This window comes from Leuciscus leuciscus (assembly GCF_965113295.1).
Source record: "Leuciscus leuciscus genome assembly, chromosome: 17".
NCBI lineage: Eukaryota > Metazoa > Chordata > Actinopteri > Cypriniformes > Leuciscidae > Leuciscus > Leuciscus leuciscus.
The window spans coordinates 35,560,083-35,580,613 of NC_138741.1; the positions used below are offsets into that span (position 1 = coordinate 35,560,083).

General features: G+C 37.8%; 1 protein-coding gene across 5 annotated transcripts in view; it reads left to right on the plus strand.

Annotated features, from left to right (window-relative positions):
* The window catches only part of ddhd1a (DDHD domain containing 1a), a 39,162-nt gene that overhangs the window by 14,037 nt on the left and 4,594 nt on the right, over positions 1 to 20,531 (plus strand). For all 5 annotated transcript variants that reach the window (XM_082143462.1, XM_082143458.1, XM_082143459.1 and 2 more), the window contains 9 exons: positions 3,134 to 3,262; positions 7,355 to 7,502; positions 8,662 to 8,771; positions 9,016 to 9,122; positions 11,505 to 11,767; positions 13,994 to 14,069; positions 14,628 to 14,777; positions 15,405 to 15,469; positions 17,188 to 17,342. In XM_082143462.1, the coding sequence (XP_081999588.1) occupies positions 3,134 to 3,262; positions 7,355 to 7,502; positions 8,662 to 8,771; positions 9,016 to 9,122; positions 11,505 to 11,767; positions 13,994 to 14,069; positions 14,628 to 14,777; positions 15,405 to 15,469; positions 17,188 to 17,342 (1,203 nt within the window). The remainder of the gene's footprint in view (positions 1 to 3,133; positions 3,263 to 7,354; positions 7,503 to 8,661; positions 8,772 to 9,015; positions 9,123 to 11,504; positions 11,768 to 13,993; positions 14,070 to 14,627; positions 14,778 to 15,404; positions 15,470 to 17,187; positions 17,343 to 20,531) is intronic.

Below are 20,531 nucleotides of genomic sequence, written 5' to 3' on the forward strand. Positions count from 1 at the left end.
CAGCCAATCAGAACAGCGTGTGGGTGGAGTCAGCCAATCAGAACAGCGTGTGGGTGGAGTCAGCCAATCAGAACAGCGTGTGGGCGGAGTCAGCCAATCAGAACAGGGGCGGAGTATCGCGGCAAGTGCACAGCACCAGAGAGTAATCTTAACGGCACTCGCAAGAAAACAGATAAGTAGCTACATAATCAAATTCACAAATATTACACCATTTAAACATTATTAAAAATACATAGGCTACTGAGTTACTAAAACAATCTTTGTCAAAGAATACACTTGTTTGTTCACAGTTTGAACGTTCGTGTTTCCATTTGTTCAATTTCAAGATCTGAGGTGAATTATCCACTGTTGCTTTTACAGCTACAAAGCTGGAGCACTAAATGATATTCAAAGTCACATGATCACACGCTTTTAACATTAAATAAAGCGCATGAACAGCACCTGAGATTATCATCGCCACACTAGTTAGGACAAAAACTCTGATTAACATGGAAAATAACCTTTTATCGCGCGTCGCGTGTTGTTAGGACACGGTTTTAGACACCTGTGCACAAGAGCAGCTCTCAGTACAGACTCAATCTTCACTCGGTCCACCCATCATAATGAACACCCATCAAAACTGGATGAATTTAGAAATGTGCAAAATTAGTAGTACTTAACTTTGTACAGTGAAGGAATGCTTTGGTCCAATACGGCACATCTGTGGCATGCCGTCAGTTTCCACAGAGAATCGTTTTCAGTCATTCCTCAGTTTGTAAAAAAAAAACTGATGTATATGGGGTTAAACTTAGTGTTAAAATACTTCTTACCAGCAATGTGGAACACCAAACAATTGTGAAAATAATGTCTGTGTCCGAAATTGCCCCCTATACTCTTTAATAGGGCATTATTTGAGGGAAAAGCCATCGAGTGCACTCATTCAATCCCACAATGCACCACAGTAACGAGTGTACAACCGATGTACGCTCAACGGCTAGAGAATACCCATAATGCACTGTGACGTAGGGCTGTTTTTCCGATTCCTGGTTCTGGAATCAATGGGAGTCGATTCCTCACCGTTGTTTTCCTAATGTTGTTACCAATATTATTATTATTATTATGTGTAATACTTACACTTATATGTAGGACAAAAAAATATGTTAATAATAGTATTACACTAATATAAGTGAACTATCAAACACAAACTGAGGGATGACACAATTTTTTTGTGGTAATCAACAATATGCCACGGAACATGTTTCATAATATTAAAAACATCTGTTTGCACTGCGACCTGAAACATCAGATTTATGTTCTGCATGTGAAGTACGAAGCAGGGCTGCTCTTAACATCAGGTGAAGCTTTGCTGATCTACTCCACTAGCCAGATTCATTTCTCTGTTCATTTCTCTCTGTGTGTACGGGAGAATGACAGGAGGCTTTTCAGTGTGCTCTTTACGGGATACTCTCCTGCCTAAACACTGTCATTCAGTGCTGTGGCTCTCCTTAAACACCTCAGATCAGACCTCAGAGGAGACCGGACATGTCTGTGCACTGAAAAGCACTGCTTCCCTTTAGTGGTGTGTCAGTTACTCTGTGAGGTGAACTGTGATGTGTTACTGTTAGGGCTGGGACGATACACCTAGCTCCCGATTCGATACTACCACGATACTTCTGTGCCGAGACGATATGTATTGCGATTTTTCTTTTTAAGAATTGCGATTCAACAAGTATTGCGATTCGATGTTGCAATTTTTTTAACACTAGACCATCTGGGAAACAGTTAAATCATACACTTACAGTACGGGCCAAAAGTTTGGAAACATTACTATTTTTAATGTTTTTGAAAGAAGTTTCTTCTGCTCATCAAGCCTGGATTTATTTGATAAAAAAATACAGAAAAATAAATGTAATATTGTGATATATTATTACAATTTAAAGTAATTGGTTTTCAATTTATTATACTTTAAATTCTCATTTATTTCTGTGATGCAAAGCTGAATTTTCAGCATCATTACTCCAGTCTATCACATGATCCTTTAGAAATCATTCTAATATTCTGATTTATTATGAGTGTTGGACACAGTTCTGCTGCCTAATATATTTGATGAATAAAAGGTTAAAAAGAACTGCATTTATTCAAAATAAAAAAATATTTTCTAATAATATAAATCTTCTTTACTATCACTTTTTATCAATTTAACACATCCTTGCTGAATAAAAGTATTGATTTATTTCAAAAAAAGAAAGAAAAAAAATGACTGACCCCAAATGGCTGACCAGTCGTGTATATTGTTGTTACAAAAGATTTCTATTTTTAAAACATTTGCTTTTTTTTATTTCTTTTTTTATTTTATTTTTTATTCATCAAAGTATCCTAAAAAAAGTATCACAGGTTATGAAAAAATATTAAGCAGCAGAACTGTTTCCAACTTTGATAATGAATCATCATATTAGAATGATTTCTAAAGGATCATGTGATAGACTGGAGTAATGGTCCTGAAAATTCAGCTTTGCATCACAGGAATAAATGATAATTTAAAGTATAATAAATTGAAAACCAATTATTTTAAATTGTAATAATATATCACAGTATAAAATAAAAAAAATTCTGTATTTTTGATCAAATAAATGCAGGCTTGATGAGCAGAAGAAACTTCTTTCAAAAACATAAAAAATAGTAATGTTTCCAAACTTTTGACCTGTACTGTATATAGACTGTACATGATGTATAAGAGGAGTCATATTTACAAAAACAGATCATCACATCTGAGTTTTATTTCAGAAGCATCATACAATACTACATTCTCTTTAATAAATGCATAATAATAACAAATAAATTTTTTAACAGTCACTTGTCAGTCAACAGTCATGTTACGCCACTCAACACTCATAGATAACGGCACATTTCATCCTCTGTTGGAACGAAAGTGGCTAACTTCTGTCAATCTCGTCTACAAGCAAGGATGCAAATAAAGCAATTGAAATTGAATTAATATCGATTCTGGAATTAAAAAAATCGATTTTAGAACCGTAAAAAAGCTAAATCTCGATAGCTAGGTGAATCGATTTCTTTCTCCCAGCCCTAGTTACTGTCCAGCCATGTCAGTAAATGTAATGATTGTTTTGTGATCCTTCTCCTGATCACCGTTCAGCCATTCACAGTCTGCAGCTGAGCCGTAGTCATGTTGACTGGTACAGCGATGATGAGGTGTATCTGTACAGTGACGCCACCACGTCTAAGATCGCTCGCACCGTCACACAGAAGCTGGGCTTCTCTAAAGGTGAGTGGATCCACTGGAGCTGCATGAACACCGTCATCAATCCCAGCCGTGTGTGTGTGTGTGTGTGTGTGTGTGTGTGTGTGTGTGTGTGTGTGTGTGTGTGTGTGTGTGTGTGTGTGTGTGTGTGTGTGTGTGTGTGTGTGTGTGTGTGTGTGTGTGTGTGTGTGTGTGTGTGTGTGTGTGTGTGTGTGTGTGTGTGTGAGAAATATTATGTTTAAAGGTCCCATGACATGCTACTTTTTGTAGGCTTTAATATAGACCTTAGTGGTCCCTAGTACTGTATCTGAAATCTCTTTCCAAAAATTCAGCCTCGGTGCAGAATTATAGCCACTACAAACCAGTCCCAGAATGAGCTTCCTTCAGACAGGCCGTTTCGGTGTCTGTAGCTTTAAATGATAATGAGGAGGAGAAAGGCGGCGTAAGGTGGAGGGTGGGTGTGGCCTTGACCATCTTGCGCAACGATACCATGCATGTTTGTTTATGTTGGATATATTGCAATGGCACGAAGACACGCAGTCGTTCAAGCATTTCAGTTTGACCCAGAATCTGATCCAGATGGAGAAGCTGCAACTCAGCGGCTCCAGCAGGACGTTTCCGAATGGTAAGTTTAAAATATTATGTTTGGATACGGTACTTTATTCGGATGGTTTACAGTTATCATCATGTAGCTAACGCTAACCTACTGTTGCCTTTTCATGAGAGATCTGTAACGTCTGTCATTTATCTTATTACAATTACATCAAGCTCTGCGATCTTGAAATGCGGATATCGCGCGCCATATTACCAACAGGAAAACGGTTATCCAAATAATAAAGAAGTGTACAACACTCGCGTTACAGTGTGTGTATTCACACACATAAACTGCATAGCTCATGTGACAGCCACATTCTACGTGTAACAAGCTAGGTAACCATAAACAGTAAAGCAACACACTTATATATCATTAGTTGACTTACTTGTCCGAGGTGTGTAGCTGAGCCAAAGAGATTGATCCAGACTTTAGTTTCAGACGTTCAGCAAGCCCAGCTTTGTATTGACCCTTCGGTGTTCATTTGTACATCTAATTATTGAGCAATTATTATGCTTTGCTCGCTCAAAAGCCATTATGTCTCTCGTGGACAAACTAAAATTGCGCGTGCGCGTTCCTGTTTCCTAGCTCGTTTTCTCATGGGCGAGAAATATCCTCTGGGCGGGCAAAGCAGAGAAAGGGGAGGTAACATTTCTCCTTGTAACGTCATAAAGAGGAGATTCAAGATCAGCCTGATTGAGCCTCCATTTTCTCAAAGGCAGAGAAAGATAGGAAAAGCTCGATTTATACCGATTGAAATTTCTAGAAACTTGGGGACCATATACAGGCTAGGGGAACTCATGTTAAAAAACCTCAGAAATTGAAAATTTCATGTCATGGGACCTTTAAGAATATCCAAACACATGGACCTCCAAAGACTTGCATTAGTAAAGAGCGAAAGCTTTTCTCATACTGAGTAAGCTTGTTTTTGTGTCCGTAACATTTTTATTATCTAGTTATCTTTTCATAAAAAAACAATTAAGTATGGAAAGCTTGTTTCCGCCACAGAATAAAACATTTTAAAAGATATTTGCGACTTTTTATCTCCCAATTGCGAGGTTACATATCGCAATTCTGACTTTATGTCTCCCAATTGTGTTATAAACTCAGAATTGCGAGATATAAACATGCATTTCTGAGAAAAAAAATCTAAATTGCAAGTTATATCTCACAGTTTATAACACACAATTACGACTTTATATCACGCAATATAACACACAATTGCAACTTTATATCACACAATTCTGACTTTATAAATCGGAATTGCAACTTTATATCACATCGGAATTGCGAGATGTAAACTCGCAATTGTGAGAAGTCGCAATTACCTTTTTTCATTTTTTATTCTGTGGCGGAAACTAGCTTCCATATTAAAGGTACAAGAGACTGAAAGGTACACAATGTGTAACCTAACCTAGCTACATCTTAACGGGCAGCTGTCGCCACCCATGACTCTGATGTGCAGAGACCCACACTAGGAGATTCTTATCGATTCCTAATTTCGATTCCAAAAAAAATAAAAATAAATTGATATTCACATTTATTTTAAGTCTTATTGCAAAACATTTAATTGTAGCTGAATACCATGAACACAAATCAACAGGCTAAAGAACACTTACACGGGGAACTTTTGCCTGTGGTTTAAAAACACCATAGCAAAAACATCTAGCCTATAATAACTAATATAAAAATCAAGCATTATTAAAGACAAGTAATTAAAAAGACTGTTAAAAAGAATTGCTAAATTAGCAATCACACAAATAGATACAACTGAACAAAGATACGATTGAAATAAACAGTGTCTTAAGATGTTCAGGTACAGAAACTGTAATCAAATGTAAAGTAACACTGCACTTTATAAATTAAATATACATTACAAATATAGTTGCAAAAGTCAAGAACATTGAGTGGATTTTCTCTATCTTTTGTTGTTTGATTAACGTTATTTTAGTGACGGCAGCAGGAGTATTAGGCTTCTGTCACTTTAAGAGCTGCACTGATCCAATTTACTGATACACATGCGTTTTCTTTGTCAGCGGTTTACATTCACTTAAGACATGACTGACTGTGTTTACGAGGATATTTTGACATTTTTGTGTGTATTTGTCCGTTCAAGTACCCTGGAAATCTAGAGTTCTCGCGAGAGCACAAATTGAATTTGCTCAGCGAGTTACTCTGGTGTTGAGTAATGATGCTCATTAAATATGCCCCTCGATCTGAGCTGCACCAATCACATGGGGTTATCTGATATAGGCGGGCCAGAGGCGAGATGACGACAGCGCTGTGACGTCGAAGTCATCAGTAAACATTGCAAGATGGCTATGGATGAACACCAGTTGTTTGAAACGGCTTTGGCCGCTACAATGAACGAGTTAGATTCGGCTTTTTATCTAAAAGAGGAACAGAAGACGCCACTCGAATCCTTCCTTTGCAAGAAGGGCGTTTTTGCTGTTTTGCCGACCGGATACGGCAAGAGTCTAATCTACCAGTTAGCTCCGCTGGTAGCTAAGCGTATGGGGTTTATTGTTGTGATTGGTCGTAATTTTATCCAATTGCGTGCTGTGAGATTTTCAAATGCATGCTTGGCGCCGCCCCTCGAGCTGGCCGATTTTCATTAGTTGATGCCAGACCATTAATCTTTCAGATTTAGGTCTGGATTTCCAGGCTATCGTTCAAGTGCAAAAAGACACAGAAGAAAACTCAACTTCAGTAGCGGCGGCTTTCTGTGTGCTCGTCATTCAGGTCTTCTTGTGCTTGAATGGTTTAAAATCACATTAAAATCACTATTTATGTGCTTGTTTTAGATGAATGCAGAACAGAAAAGAGTGCGGGTCTGCTTGCACTTGAATGGTTTAAAGTCATATAAAATGCACACATGGAATCGAATTTTTTATTTTATAACGATTATCATCGTTATCATGACCTTAAGGATCCAATTCCAGCCCTAGTTGCAACAAGAGTGGCCGTGTCCTTCAGCTGTGACTGTACGATACTGAAGAAAAATGCGATAACTCATTAAATAATGCAATATTTGATACAATAATGCTTAAAGTGTGTAAAATAAACTTCAATTATCTTTAAAATATATTTAAGATGATATAACCTACATGTGTTTCACATTCTTTTGTGTCAAGAAAACATCCCTAAACTTCTGAAAGTGAACATCAGTGTTTTACTGTGGTATCAGAAGTGTTACTTTAACATCAGTGTAAACTTCAGGGTTCAGGGTTTCAGGTTATCAGGGTTATTAACAGCACAAACTCAATAATCAAATGTAAAACTAAAACACTGCTTAGTTTTCACTGTATGAATTAAATATATACTGATTCTTATTAAAGCTACTAAAGTTATTCAGCCGAGAGCAGTGAGTGATTTACTCTTTGTCTGTAGTTCATGACCCCAGTTATAGTAAGCGGTGGCGATAGGCATATCACGATATATACATTTGCGATATTTATAGTTTGTATATATTGTGCAGCCCTGGCAGTGACTCTCTCTTAACGTGTGTGCTGTGATTGGCTCAGCCTCCAGCAGTGGCACCAGACTGCACCGCGGTTATGTGGAAGAGGCCTCGCTGGATGACAAACCCCCTCAGACCACACACATCGTGTTCGTGGTTCACGGCATTGGACAGAAGATGGACAAGGATCGCATCATCAAAAACACTGGCATGTGAGTAGTACTCAGGAGTCTTCAGGGAGACGCCTTAGTGATGAATTATAGTGTATTAACTGGGAAAGTATTTAGATGAATCTGTTCAGGTTCATTAAAGATATTCAGAGCTTCCGGGGGTTTTTTATAATAGTTTTTTTACAATATTTGTGTTTGTCTGGTCAAAGAAAATCAACATTTTCAACATCCCTTTTTCCCCCAAATATTTAAAAAAATGTGTAAGCTCATTGTATAGTTGTGCTTAAAGCCAATTGTTTTAATTGTGATAATGCAATGAAACATAAAATTGTGCCGACATAATTTTTGTCCAGGCTGTCATACAAAGAAATTATGAACACATGCAAAAATAAGAGAGAATAACTGATTATGATGTAGTCAATACACACTTTTTTCCTGTGGGCTTTTTTTTGGCCATATCTATTTGTCAGATAAATACCTCAACCAAGTTTAGTGTTTTGTTCTTCCCTCAAATTTCAAATTATTTAAATTATGTAAAATATTGTCCTCGTGTTTTGATTGTTTAATCAAACTTGTAGGGTCATTAAAAACAAATATCCCCTCTGGTTATATAGATATAATATAATATATATCTATATGAAGTATTGAGTTCAGCTGGATAGTGTGTAATGATGTATCTTTCTTTTATAGAATAAAGAAACAATAAAATAAAAATATTTTTGTTAAAAACATTCTAATGATCATCTCTTGATTAATATCAAAATGGAAAAGTGGCTATTTTCTAAACTAATGGCATGTTAAGATGCTTATGAAGTATTATTTATATAATATTATAGTATTTTGAATTGATTGATTGATTGATTGATTTTTATTATATTTAAAGTTTTTTTTAGTAATTTTGTCATGTCCTTTTATCATCTATTACTTTAATCTTTCTTCTTAGCTTTAATTAATTTATTTCAGTTTTAGTGATTTGAGTACTTGAACTTAAACTTTTAGTTTCCAAGGCAACATTTATAAATTTCATTTTTTAATAATTTTATTTCAGCTTTATTTCAGTTAACATAGTTAATAATTAGCTTTAGCTAACAATAACCATTTTTAAATACTACTGTAAGTGTGCACAGTTTGAAGGGGAATGTGATATTATTCTGTATGAACTTGTGTGTGTGTGTGTGTGTGTGTGTGTGTGTGTGTTCAGGCTGCGGGAAGCGGTGAGGAAGATGGAGGAGAAGCACTTTGCTGAGCAAACAGAGGAGCATGTGGAGTTCCTGCCGGTCGAGTGGCGCTCAAAACTGGCTTTGGACGGCGGTGAGACTGTAAACCCTGTGTCTGTCTGCGTTCACTCTCTGAACAGCTGCTCTTATCACACAAGCTGTCCTTTTACCTTTCCTTCACACGCACACACACTGTTTTATATGATGGCAAGAGAATATAATATAGTTCATCCTCTCTCAGCTGTGCAAACAAGGCAGCTCAAACAGTGACATGCATTAACGTTAATAACGAAATGTTGAGTGAGCTCTTCAATCATAGTTTGTGTTCATGTTTTCAGACACAGTGGAGTCGATCACTCCAGATAAAGTGAGAGGCCTGAGAGATTTACTCAACAGCAGTGCCATGGACATCATGTACTACACCAGCCCTCTCTACAGAGACGAGGTGAACCACATCTTACCTTTCATTCGCTCTTACATTTTGTCATCACTTTCTCTCGCTCACTGAGTGGCAAAAAGAGTGAATTTTCAGTGTGAATGTACACAAAACGCATCTAAAACGGGAAAGAGCTTTGAGATTGACTTTACAACTAGATTTGACAAGAAATCTGAGGTATATTTTCACAGACTGCTGAAAGCTACAGAACAGAGAAGCACATTTATCGCTGCGTTTCATAGAAACAACTGGATCCAGGCAGAGAAAGGTGGATTTGCGGTTACCGTTCTGTGTCAATATATTGAATTTAGGGGTAAAATCATACCCTAGATATTCAGTGGCGGCTTGCGCTAAAAAATGTTGGGGGGGCGCAACAAACTGAATTATTAATCCAGGACTGAATGTAGGCTAATTGTTAAATAACAATTTAACAGTGAAAATAATGTAGCTATCATTAGCCTAAAGTTTAGCTAAAACTTCAGCCGGTAGGGTTGGGAAATAGCCAATTGCCAAATAAATCTGAATTTTTGGGCTAAATGGCGATGTATGGTATAATCTATATATATAAAGTATTTAATTATAATTTTTCTATTTGAATAAAAAAAATAACTGTATTTACATTTGTTTTTAAATATTTAATATCCTGATCAATATTGTCCTACAAACAATGTTCATATTGAAGGTTATAAAAACGAACATAGTGTAACCTTGCTGTCTATCTGCAGTCTATCCAAAAATGGGGTCAAATCACATTACATTCTAACATTGCAACATTACAATCTAAAAACAAAAAATAATGCTTTTTAAAGAAGTAGTTAAATTTACTAAACTTAAAATAAAAAATAAAAACAAAGCTAATATCATAAAAATACACATGTAGGTTTGAAATTCTCTAGCACATTTATGTTCACCAACAACAACAAATATTCAACAACAAATATTTTAGCTAAATATATTTATAATTTAGTGCTAATGTATATTTTAGTCGGCATAATTGCGCTCCTATTCGATTGCGCTCCGTCTGTTCGGTGCGCATGCACGCGGCGGCGCTCGTTCACGGAAGTTTAGCTTGCAGAAAGCTCACCCTCTCATGACAGCAAACTGGAAATATTGACTTTCTAACATTTACAGATGGAGAATATGTCCGTGAAATGTAAGTTATGCACTGAGGAAATTATTGGATGTCACTTCAGCTTATGGCTAAATATTATTAGAGGTATATTTGTTTCCACCAATCGTTGCACAAGTGAAGTTTACGTGTGATGACGAAAGCACGTTAGTGCGAGCCCTCCCGGAACCCATAGTGAATGCATTGCAGTGCCTGCAGTTAAAAAAAAAAAAATCTTTGAATGTAAGTCTATGGGAACACTCTGGGCGATCTTCGGCCGTAGTGAAAGCGCCCAAAAAGAGGCGGTACTCCACATTACGTGACTTGGCGCTGATTGGACTATATCCAGAGGCAGAACAACAGTGAGTGACTGCTAGCGTAACTCTGTGGTTGAATGAGATTGTGACTGAAAAAGTCCCTTTCACACTTTGGTGGTGCGTCGCCCGATCGCCCTAATGAAGAAACCGCCGCTGTAGATATTGTATTGTTATATATTGTATTGACAACTTATCAATTAAATATTTACTATCGTATATTCTGCGTAATTGGATGTTTTTAAATAAACACTAGCCGCGTTTCCATTACCCTTCAAATTGCGCAAATTGAAATTGTGAATTGAAAATACGCTCAAAAACACGTCAATTTCGCAAAAACTTGCATTTTTCGCAAAAACATTTTTTCGCGCGCATGAGGAGGTTTTTCAGGCAATTCAAAAAATAAATATTTCACAAAACTGCAATGGAAACAGTTTTTGCGCATTTACAGGTCACCTGACGTAGATGATGCGGTGTGTTTGGACAGAATACGAGACAGAGTTCTTTATTAAATTCATAAAAGACAAAATAATTACAGGAATAATGGATTCTATAATGATGATCTATTTAACATTGAAATAAGTGATCACGTGGATTTAGACCTATATTGTATTTATTTAAAGCGTTCACAGATAATTTTGCTTGATGTATTTCCCCGGCGTCGAAATCAGTCACATATAAATATCAGGAAACATGATTCCTGCTGCATGTCGATATCCACGGATCTCTGGATCTTTGGTAAGCTGTAAGAAACACTATATCGAGTCCAACCTTTAGTTTAAACTGATAATCGTTTGTTTTACTCGCGTTTTCTCAGTTTCCCGTGTTAAATCCAGTAACGCATCAGCTCTTCTGCCACTCAGTGCGGCTGAGGGAGTGTGTTCCCGCGGGAAAGTGACGTCTATGCATATATACAGTGTAGCTGACCAATCAGGTATTTTGTTTATATGCTAATGTTCATCCCTGCAGATCACTAAAGGTTTGACGCAGGAGCTCAACCGCCTGTATTCTCTCTTCTGCTCACGAAACCCTGAGTTTGAGAGGAAAGGCGGGAAAGTGTCCATCATCTCGCACTCGCTGGGCTGCGTGATCACCTTCGACATCATGACGGGCTGGGACCCGGTGCGCTTCTGTCTGCAAGAGCATCACGACCAGCTGCAGGGGGAGGAGCTACACTGGACGAGTTACGAAGAGCGCCTCCTACTGGAGGAAGTGCAGCTCACCAGACAAAGGTGCCGCTGGGTCACACGTCTAAGAGGAATTAAAGCATGTTATCATGTCAAGTACAATGTTTATATAGCCCTGTTCGCAATACACATTGTTTCATAGCAGCGTTACAGGTAAGGAATAATTGACGACAGGCCGTTGAATTATTAGAAAAATAATGCACACCCGAGGTGGTAATGCAGTCACGACGCGAAGCGGAGTGGCCGTTACACCTCGGGTGTGCATTATTTTTCTAATAATTCAACGGCCTGAAGTCAATTATTCCGCTTATACTACAGTTACCACACTTCGAAACATTGTTCAGATTATGTATTTCAAGACGTTTGTAAAGTTTTTGTCATTAAAACGCTCTTGTATGTAGGACTAATTTCTTACGCATCTAATCCCATGCCTCCGTTGCTAATTCCAAAACGTCATTTCAGAGTTAGTAACGGAGGTTTGAGCCGCTGATAGCAGACTAATGCTGGGGACACACGACTAGCTGACACATTCTCTGACTGTTTTCATCGACTGCAGCAGATTTTAAACACCGACTTTGAACACAGACTGAACGCGCTGAACACACGTTTGGGCATGATCAGTCATAAGTATCAAATTACATTCATAACCGTCCTTAAAGTGTGTTACCGGCTTTATGCAGTTATTAATGCAGCTATTAGAGAGAGATGTTGCAATAATGAGACAGAAAAGCATGTGCGTCATTATTTTTTATTTATTAATTCAATTCGTTTGAATTAATTCGTTCATTCTTTTTTTTTCTATTATTGACAGATGACAGTAGCCAAATAAATGAAACACAAAGCCCTTTTAACAAGTAGGCCTATCAATAATTATTTATTTGTTAAATTATCTGCAATAAAAATCCGTGCTGCAGGACTATCCATTTATTTAGCCTATATTCAGTTTAATTTTCTATTGATTATATAGGACTATATACTTTATTTATTAAAATTAAACTGCATGTTTCCATTGATTGTGAAGCTAGACATTGAAAATTGTAGATCAAGCGCACGGGGCTAAATGTTTTTTCTTGTTATGAATTGTATCCTATTTTCCGTTATTACAGTTGACTAGGCGAAGTGATATGGAACTGTAATGCGGTCAAGACCTGCCTGGAACTACTTTAGCCGTGCGTTTCCCTGAAAATAATGCACACCTTAGAACGTTCGTCAACCAATCAGATTCAAGCATTCAACGGCCCTGTAGTATAATAGTGTTCATTTTATTAATGAAACTATGATGAAATTTTTTTTTTTATTTTTTTTTTTTATGTATGACTAGATGACTGACATCATTAAACACTAGCTGTGAATATATCATCATGCATTATTGTTGATGAGACTGACAAGATTTCTAGTTTTTATACATTTTTAAGATATATTCTTCAACAAAAAAGAGCAGGTACAAATATTATACATTTGACTGTTTCTATGTCTCTATGAGCTTTCATGCTTGCGATTGCCAGATGTCAAGAGTTTAAATCCCCCAATCAGAACTTTTTATCTTAAAGTCCCCCTGTAGTCAATAATTGTATCCCTTAAAACTCATCTATGATCACCAAAATTACATATATTTAAATGTTTTTTCTTTTCTTGAAAAAGGCCTCTTCTTCATGCCTTTTAAGCAGCTTGAATGTAACGACAGCCTCATTTAGTATACGCGGTTCTATGAATATGTAAATGAGCCCCGCCTCCACTCACTCACTCACTCAGAGATCCACTGGTTGACGATCACACGTTGATCTGATTGGTTACAAGGTAGTTTGTGACGTCAGAAACACCAGCGATTTCACACCGTGTGTTTGAGACTGTCTTTGGTTCACTGCAGTTTTAAGGAGAAAATACTCAGCAATGCTGTCGACTTATGAATTTACACATGGTTTGTCTTAAAGCATATTAAAAACACCACATAGACATATAAACAACATTAAAAACTGGATTTTCACTACAGGGGGACTTTAAAAGGATATATTTTCTTCCCGGTGACTTACTTCTTATGTTTGCGATCTGGCACCCATGCACACACACTCTCACACATCACACTCTCTCCACTGCAGGAAAAGCATAGATGATCGGAAAACACACACACTGAGATATTCTGTTCAAATGAAAGTGTAGCAACTGCATAGTAAAGCCCTAGCATTGTGAAACTGAGTTTGGCATAGACGAGCACCACTCACTCTTCAGCCAAAGTCCAAATATAGTCTGGTAATGAATCAATGTCTGTGACAGGTTACGAGAAGTGCAAGACCAGCTTCAGGGCCTGAAGGCATCGAAATCTGCACCCTTCCCTACGCTAAAGTTTAAGGTGATGTAACAAACATAAACATGGTGATCCGCTCAGATCACCACCATACATTTCTCACATTATCACAGTTTATTCACTTAAGAAAATGGTTATAAAATATGACCAGGACTCAGAGTTATTAACTCAGTTGATATTTGACTGGTTTTGTCCGTCCTTCTGTTAGACTGTCTCACACATGAATGATGTTGAATATCTGTCAGCTGTTAAATTTAACTACACAATTAGATAATACCAGTTTAGCTCAACCAATCACCAAGCAATGCTTCATTTTGTTCAGTCTGTGTGTAGAAAGGTCGCATTAGCAATTAAAGAAAAAACACTTCAGAAAACATGATCAGGTCAAAGTGTCTGAATCATTTTCGGTCCCAAATGTTTATAAATGTTACTGGTAGTCACTGAATGAAGAATATTTGGGTATAATATGTCACAGTTTACTTTATTTTGCTCTCGTCACTTACAGAAATGAACTATAATCTCCTGCACACACTAGTTAAATGATATCTGGTGTCTGAATAATGTTTGGTTTGACTATAATGAAGCTCTGTAATTAATGTGCAGGTGGAGAACTTCTTCTGCATGGGCTCTCCTCTGGCGGTGTTCCTGGCTCTGAGAGGGATTCGGCCCGGGAACACCGGCGACCAGGACCACATCATGCCCAAGTCCATCTGCCGGCGCCTCTTCAACATCTTCCACCCGACAGACCCTGTGGTGAGACGGCCACACCTCATCTCACTCGAGCCGCTTTCACTCAGAGATTCCGGAAAATACACGGATAATGTGTCCCGGGATTTGTCCCGGAATCATTTGATTTTTGGTTCATTCACACTGCCAGTGATTTTCCGGGATCTGTGAGTGTGTTCACACACATCCCGTAAAGATCCCGTAAAGACACGTGACGTGTAACGTACGCATCAAAAACATGTACAGTAACGCGTTCCTCCAAGCTGGCGAACGCTCTCAGAGCTTCAGTGCGGACAGTAAGGCGCTCCTGGTCTCGCTTCATTCCAGTTTGCAGACATTTTTCGTTCTTTCTTTGTTGATGACGAACACAAACTTTCTTCTTAGAGCAACAGAGTCGCGCGATTCGCTCATCACTACGATACACACCTTACGGCATTGGTCCTGGCTTTTGTTCACACAGGGCTCGTTCCGGGACTGATCCCGGCATCAATCCCGGGACGTCTTTGCATTCACACACTCTAGGCACTCTAGCAATTTTGCGCCAATTTCCCGGGATCAACGCGCTGTGTGAAAGGGGCTTCTGTGACTTTGCTATTCCTTTGAGGAGAGGGGAATGATTTGCACTTTTGTAATGATTGCTTCCCTGTATTGCAGGCCTATCGACTGGAGCCTCTTGTTTTAAAGCACTATAGCAACATCGCTCCTGTCCAAATACACTGGTGAGTCTTGATTTCTTGTTTAAGTAGAGTTTATACTAGTCAGGGATATATATTTATTTGCTTATGCATACATTTGACATTTTATTTCCTCTTTTTCTATTTGTCCTTATTGTAGAATTGCTTAAAGCAGTGCTTCTCAATCTTTTTGACTCGTTTGTCCAACACTAAATTTGAGCCCCGTATATATATTTTTTACTATGTTGTAGCTCTTTTTAACAGAAACTGGGAGTGTTGGTGTATTAAAAATAATTAACCACTATTCAGTTTGTGATTTCAGGATGTTTAAGAACTTGTGCTTAAATTAAAAAAATTGTTATTGAGAGAGAGAAAAAAGTTATTTGTTTTTACCATTTTAATTTAGATTATTAATTTAGAGTTTTGAATATACATTACTGGTCAAAAGTTTGGAATATATTTTTAAAATAAGTCTCTTATGCTCATCAAAATGTATTTGATCAAAGATACAGTAAAAACAGAAATACTTTTAAATATTATTACAGTTTAAATGAACTTTTCTATGTGAGTATACAGTGAAATGTAATTTATTCCTGTGATCAAAGCTGAATTTCCAGCATTACTCCAGTCTTCAGTGTCACATGATCCTTCAGAAATCACTCTAATATGATGATCTGCTGCTCAGTTTTTATTGGTTATTATTGCTGATGATCAATCATTAATAATGCTTCTTAATATTAATGTTGAAAACAGTTTTTTCTGTTTTTTGTTGTTGTTTTTTTTCCATTTTCTTCTGGATTCTTTGTTGAGTAGAAAGTACAAAAGAACAGTATTTATTTTAAATAGAAATCTTTATTGCCGTTTTTAATCAATTTAATACATCCCTGCTGAAAATAATCATATAAAGGCGCTTTTCCACTACACAGTACCGGCTCGAACTCGACTCGGCTCTGTTTGGTTTTCCACTGTGTAAAAGTTGTACCTGTACCTGCTTCCTGGTACTTTTTTTCGTACCACCTCCAGCGAGGTTCTGAGCGAGCTGAGGCGATACCAAAATGTGACGTGAAAACACAGCAGACTGCTGATTGGTCAGAGAGAATCCTCACTATTCACTGCGTCATCATTGCACGCGCCAGACGGAGTATCCTGAATAAAAAACAGCAAAAACATCCAAAAACAGCATACACTCGATTTCCTCCATTGTCCTGTGTGTGTGGGTAGCGGGTGTGTGTCGCGTAGAAGATTAAGTCACGGCAGTTTCCTGCAGCGTTGCTATGACGACCAGGTACTATTGTGGAGGTACTATCTGAGGTACTAGCCGAGCTGAGACGAGGCGAGTTGAGCTGGTACTGGTAATGGAAAAGCGCCATTAGAGAGATTTCTGAAGGATCATGTGACACTGAAGACTGGAGTAATGATGCTGAAAATTCAGCTTTGATCACAGGAATAAATGACATTTTAACAATATATTCAGTTATTTAATATGGTCATTAATTACTTTTTTTACTCTATCTTTGATCAAAATAATGTGAGCAGAAGACACTTCTTTCAAAATCATAAAAAAAAATATATATAATATATATATATATATATATATATTTATATATATATATAGTGTTTATAATATTTTTATTAATTTAAATAAGTGTGTAAGTTTGCTGTGGGCCCCAGACCCCTGGTGGGGAATCACTGGTTTAAAGGTTACATTTGCAATAATTCTGTATGTTGGGATTTTCTGATGTGATTTTGATGTTGTTTTGAAGGTGTAACACCATCAACTCCAGTCCATATGATGAGATCAGACCCACATATATAAACGTCAGTAACGACACGGAGAACAGTCCCAGCACCTCACCTGTCCTGGCCAGTCGACACTACGGAGAGTCCATCACCAGCCTGGGCAAGGCCAGCATACTAGGTACATCTGACTAATGCATGAACAAGCTTCTCTAGGTCTTGCTCAGACACAAAGGATCTGATTCTGGCAGTGGGCTGATTTGGTAATGGCTTATGAAGCTTAGATCAGGATGACACCAAGATTCCTGACTTCATGTTTAGTTTTAGATCCCTGGTGTCAAGAAAACCATATACCTTTATTGCCAAATACAGTGACATCTGTTTTTATCTTTATTTATCTGAAGAAAGTTGTGGCACATCCAGCTGTTAAATACAGAGTTCTGTCATGAAACTCTAGATGGCGCAGACTGATACGTCCTTTAACTGAATCCGCTTGCAATCACATCATTCAGTATCCACCTTATTCCTGACGAGCTCGCTGCGTGTTGAATTATGGGAGGCACTTCCGGTTTGGGGAACTTACATTCAAAAAGGCTGAAACGAATCATTTCAAATCATAAGTTTGCCCTACAAATAAATCTGATCGTCAGTTTGACTGGATGAGCTGTCAGACATCATGAGAATAACGTTATACTTGGTATTTTAACGTGACGACAAGAATATCTATGGCAAGAGCTCTTTTCCTCGTGATTTATTTTCTTTTTTCCCTTTGCAATCCGCTGTAAAAGTATGAAAAAGGACAACATATACTGCACATTTGTGGTCTGGGGCCGGTTGCACCAGCTGTGCGTAAGTTATAACTTAGCCTAGTTTTGACGTAAATGGACACTAAATTACGACTTACACACTTCTAAATATTTTTGCGTTATACCATTAAACTTAGTTGAAGCGTAACTCTACGTATAAACTAAATATTTACGGCAGCCTCCGATCAGGAGTAACGGTGGAATTAAATATCAGACAGACTGAACTGCATCAATAAGCTCTTCTTTTACCCGACAGACTTCAGTTCTTTAGACATATATGATAATGCTGACATTTACACTCGCTTACATTTTAAGAGAGAGAACATTATGTGAAAAGATTACTTTGTAAGCGGCTGTCTTTAACACGAACCCGTCCTAAACAGCGCGACGCTGTGTGCATCGGTCCATGTTGTGCATGTCAAATATCAGTCATAATCAATAAACGTAATATCTTATGGTTTTTTTTGTATCAATATTTATTTATTGATCCTTATTAATTTCATTTCAAATACAGTTTCTGAATGTTGTTTACATATAATTTACAAGACTTATGCTATTCATGATCAAGTATCATATTTAAAGGAAACGTATTTTTACCGTTAGTAACGTGAGGCAAAAGAATGAAGCATAAACTGAAATTCACAGCATTTCAACACAGCATCTGCTCACGTATTTGAAGGCTGCTATTGGATCATCGAGGCTAAACGTCATATTATGCGACTACGCATTACTTTACGGAGAGCTTACGACCTACTGCTACATTCTGCCTTACGAACAAATGGTGCAACGGAATAAAGTTCAGAGTTAGTTACAAACTAGCTAGTAGTTACTAAACCTCTAGTGTGGACCTAACGCTCCAATTTAAGAAAGAACTTACGAACGGCTGGATCAACCCTACCCTGTTCTCCCGAAATTAATTTACGATATATTCCATTAATAATTCACTGGAATGCACGTTATTCTCTCGTTATCCTCCTCAAATCCTCACGTCTCTTTCCAGGTTTGTTTTCACAGGTAAATGCAATTTATAATCTGTCAAAATGACGGAAATCACTTTGAAATAGTATCACGTAATGCTGAAGTTAATGAACATTTTTGATTACATAATACAAATATATATTACTACAGTGATATTTAACCCGTCCGTTATTGCTGTGGAAAGACTCGCGCTCTGGTTATTTGCTCTGTTGAAAATACCTTGTTGATGCTTTTACAGTTTTAAATTTCCTTTTAATGTTTGATGTTTGAAGGGTCAGTAGATTAATGTCATCTCGTTGTGACACTTTTTTAACGTATTGCGTTCACAGAGCGAGCGTTTCACTGATTATTTACAGCTTAACGGAAGTTACACCCATAATTCGTGCAAAGCGCCATGGGGCGTAGGAATAGGTTTCTGCTGTATCATTTACATTTACATTTATGCATTTGGCAGACGCTTTTATCCAAAGCGACTTACATTGCGTTATCCTATACATTTATACATAGGTATGTGCGATCGAACCCACAACCTTGCGTTGTTAACGCAATGCTCTTACCACTGAGCTATCAGTAGCCAATGAGCTCGCTGCTCAACCTTCAAATATTTGTTAGCATTTGCTGTAGCAGTGCAGTGTGCTTTCAGAAACCCTCCCTCTCCCCCAGCTCCACCTGTATAGATCTGCTATGGGTTATTCATGTATGCTATATTGTACAGCAGCAGCAGCATGTCTTGTTGCTCACAGCAGTGTGTTGTGTGTGGATTGGCAATAGCAAGTCCAGTACTTGCTCTATAGCAACAGCAATAACAGCAGAAGCGTAGCAGATTACACTAGAACATTGTCACATCCATTACCATGCCATACACCCTGAGAGTTGTCATGACTGAATTTCATGTAAGCACAGGGAGTTTGGTGACGGAGATAGGTAGATATGGGTGTCTTCTGCATAGCTGAGATGAGCAATATTGTTGTTTTGAATTATTTGGCCTAGCGGGAGCATATACAGACTGAAGAGTCGAGGCGCAGGGATTGAACCGTGTTTAACTCAGTGTGTCAGATCAGTCCAGTCAGATTCATAACATTCATAACTGCCTATGCTCACACGGTAGCCTCTGCCTTCTGAATATGAGCTGAATACTGGCCTTCCCAGTCCGTTGAGGAGTATGTTGTGCTCAACAGTCTCAAATGCAGCACTGAGATCTGGTAATACCAACACAGAGATGTTACCAGCGTCAGCATTTAGCCAAATATAATGTTCTATCTCACTCAATGCTGTCTCTGTGCTCTGGTGTGTTTGGAAACCTGACTGGAAGTTGTCCAAATAGTCATTTGAGTTGCTCATCTGATTGAAAACAACCTTCTCTATTACCTTGGCAATGACGGGGAGATTTGTGATGGGTCTATAGTTCAAAACTGCTCTTTTTTTTAGATGAGTTCTGACAACGCCAGTTTTTAAAGTCCTCCTGTAGTCAATCATTTTATCCCTTAAAACTCATCTTTGATCACCAAAATGACATATTAAAAAAAAATTATTGTATTTTGTAAATGCAGTTCTATGCAAATTATCATATACAAATGAGCCCCGCC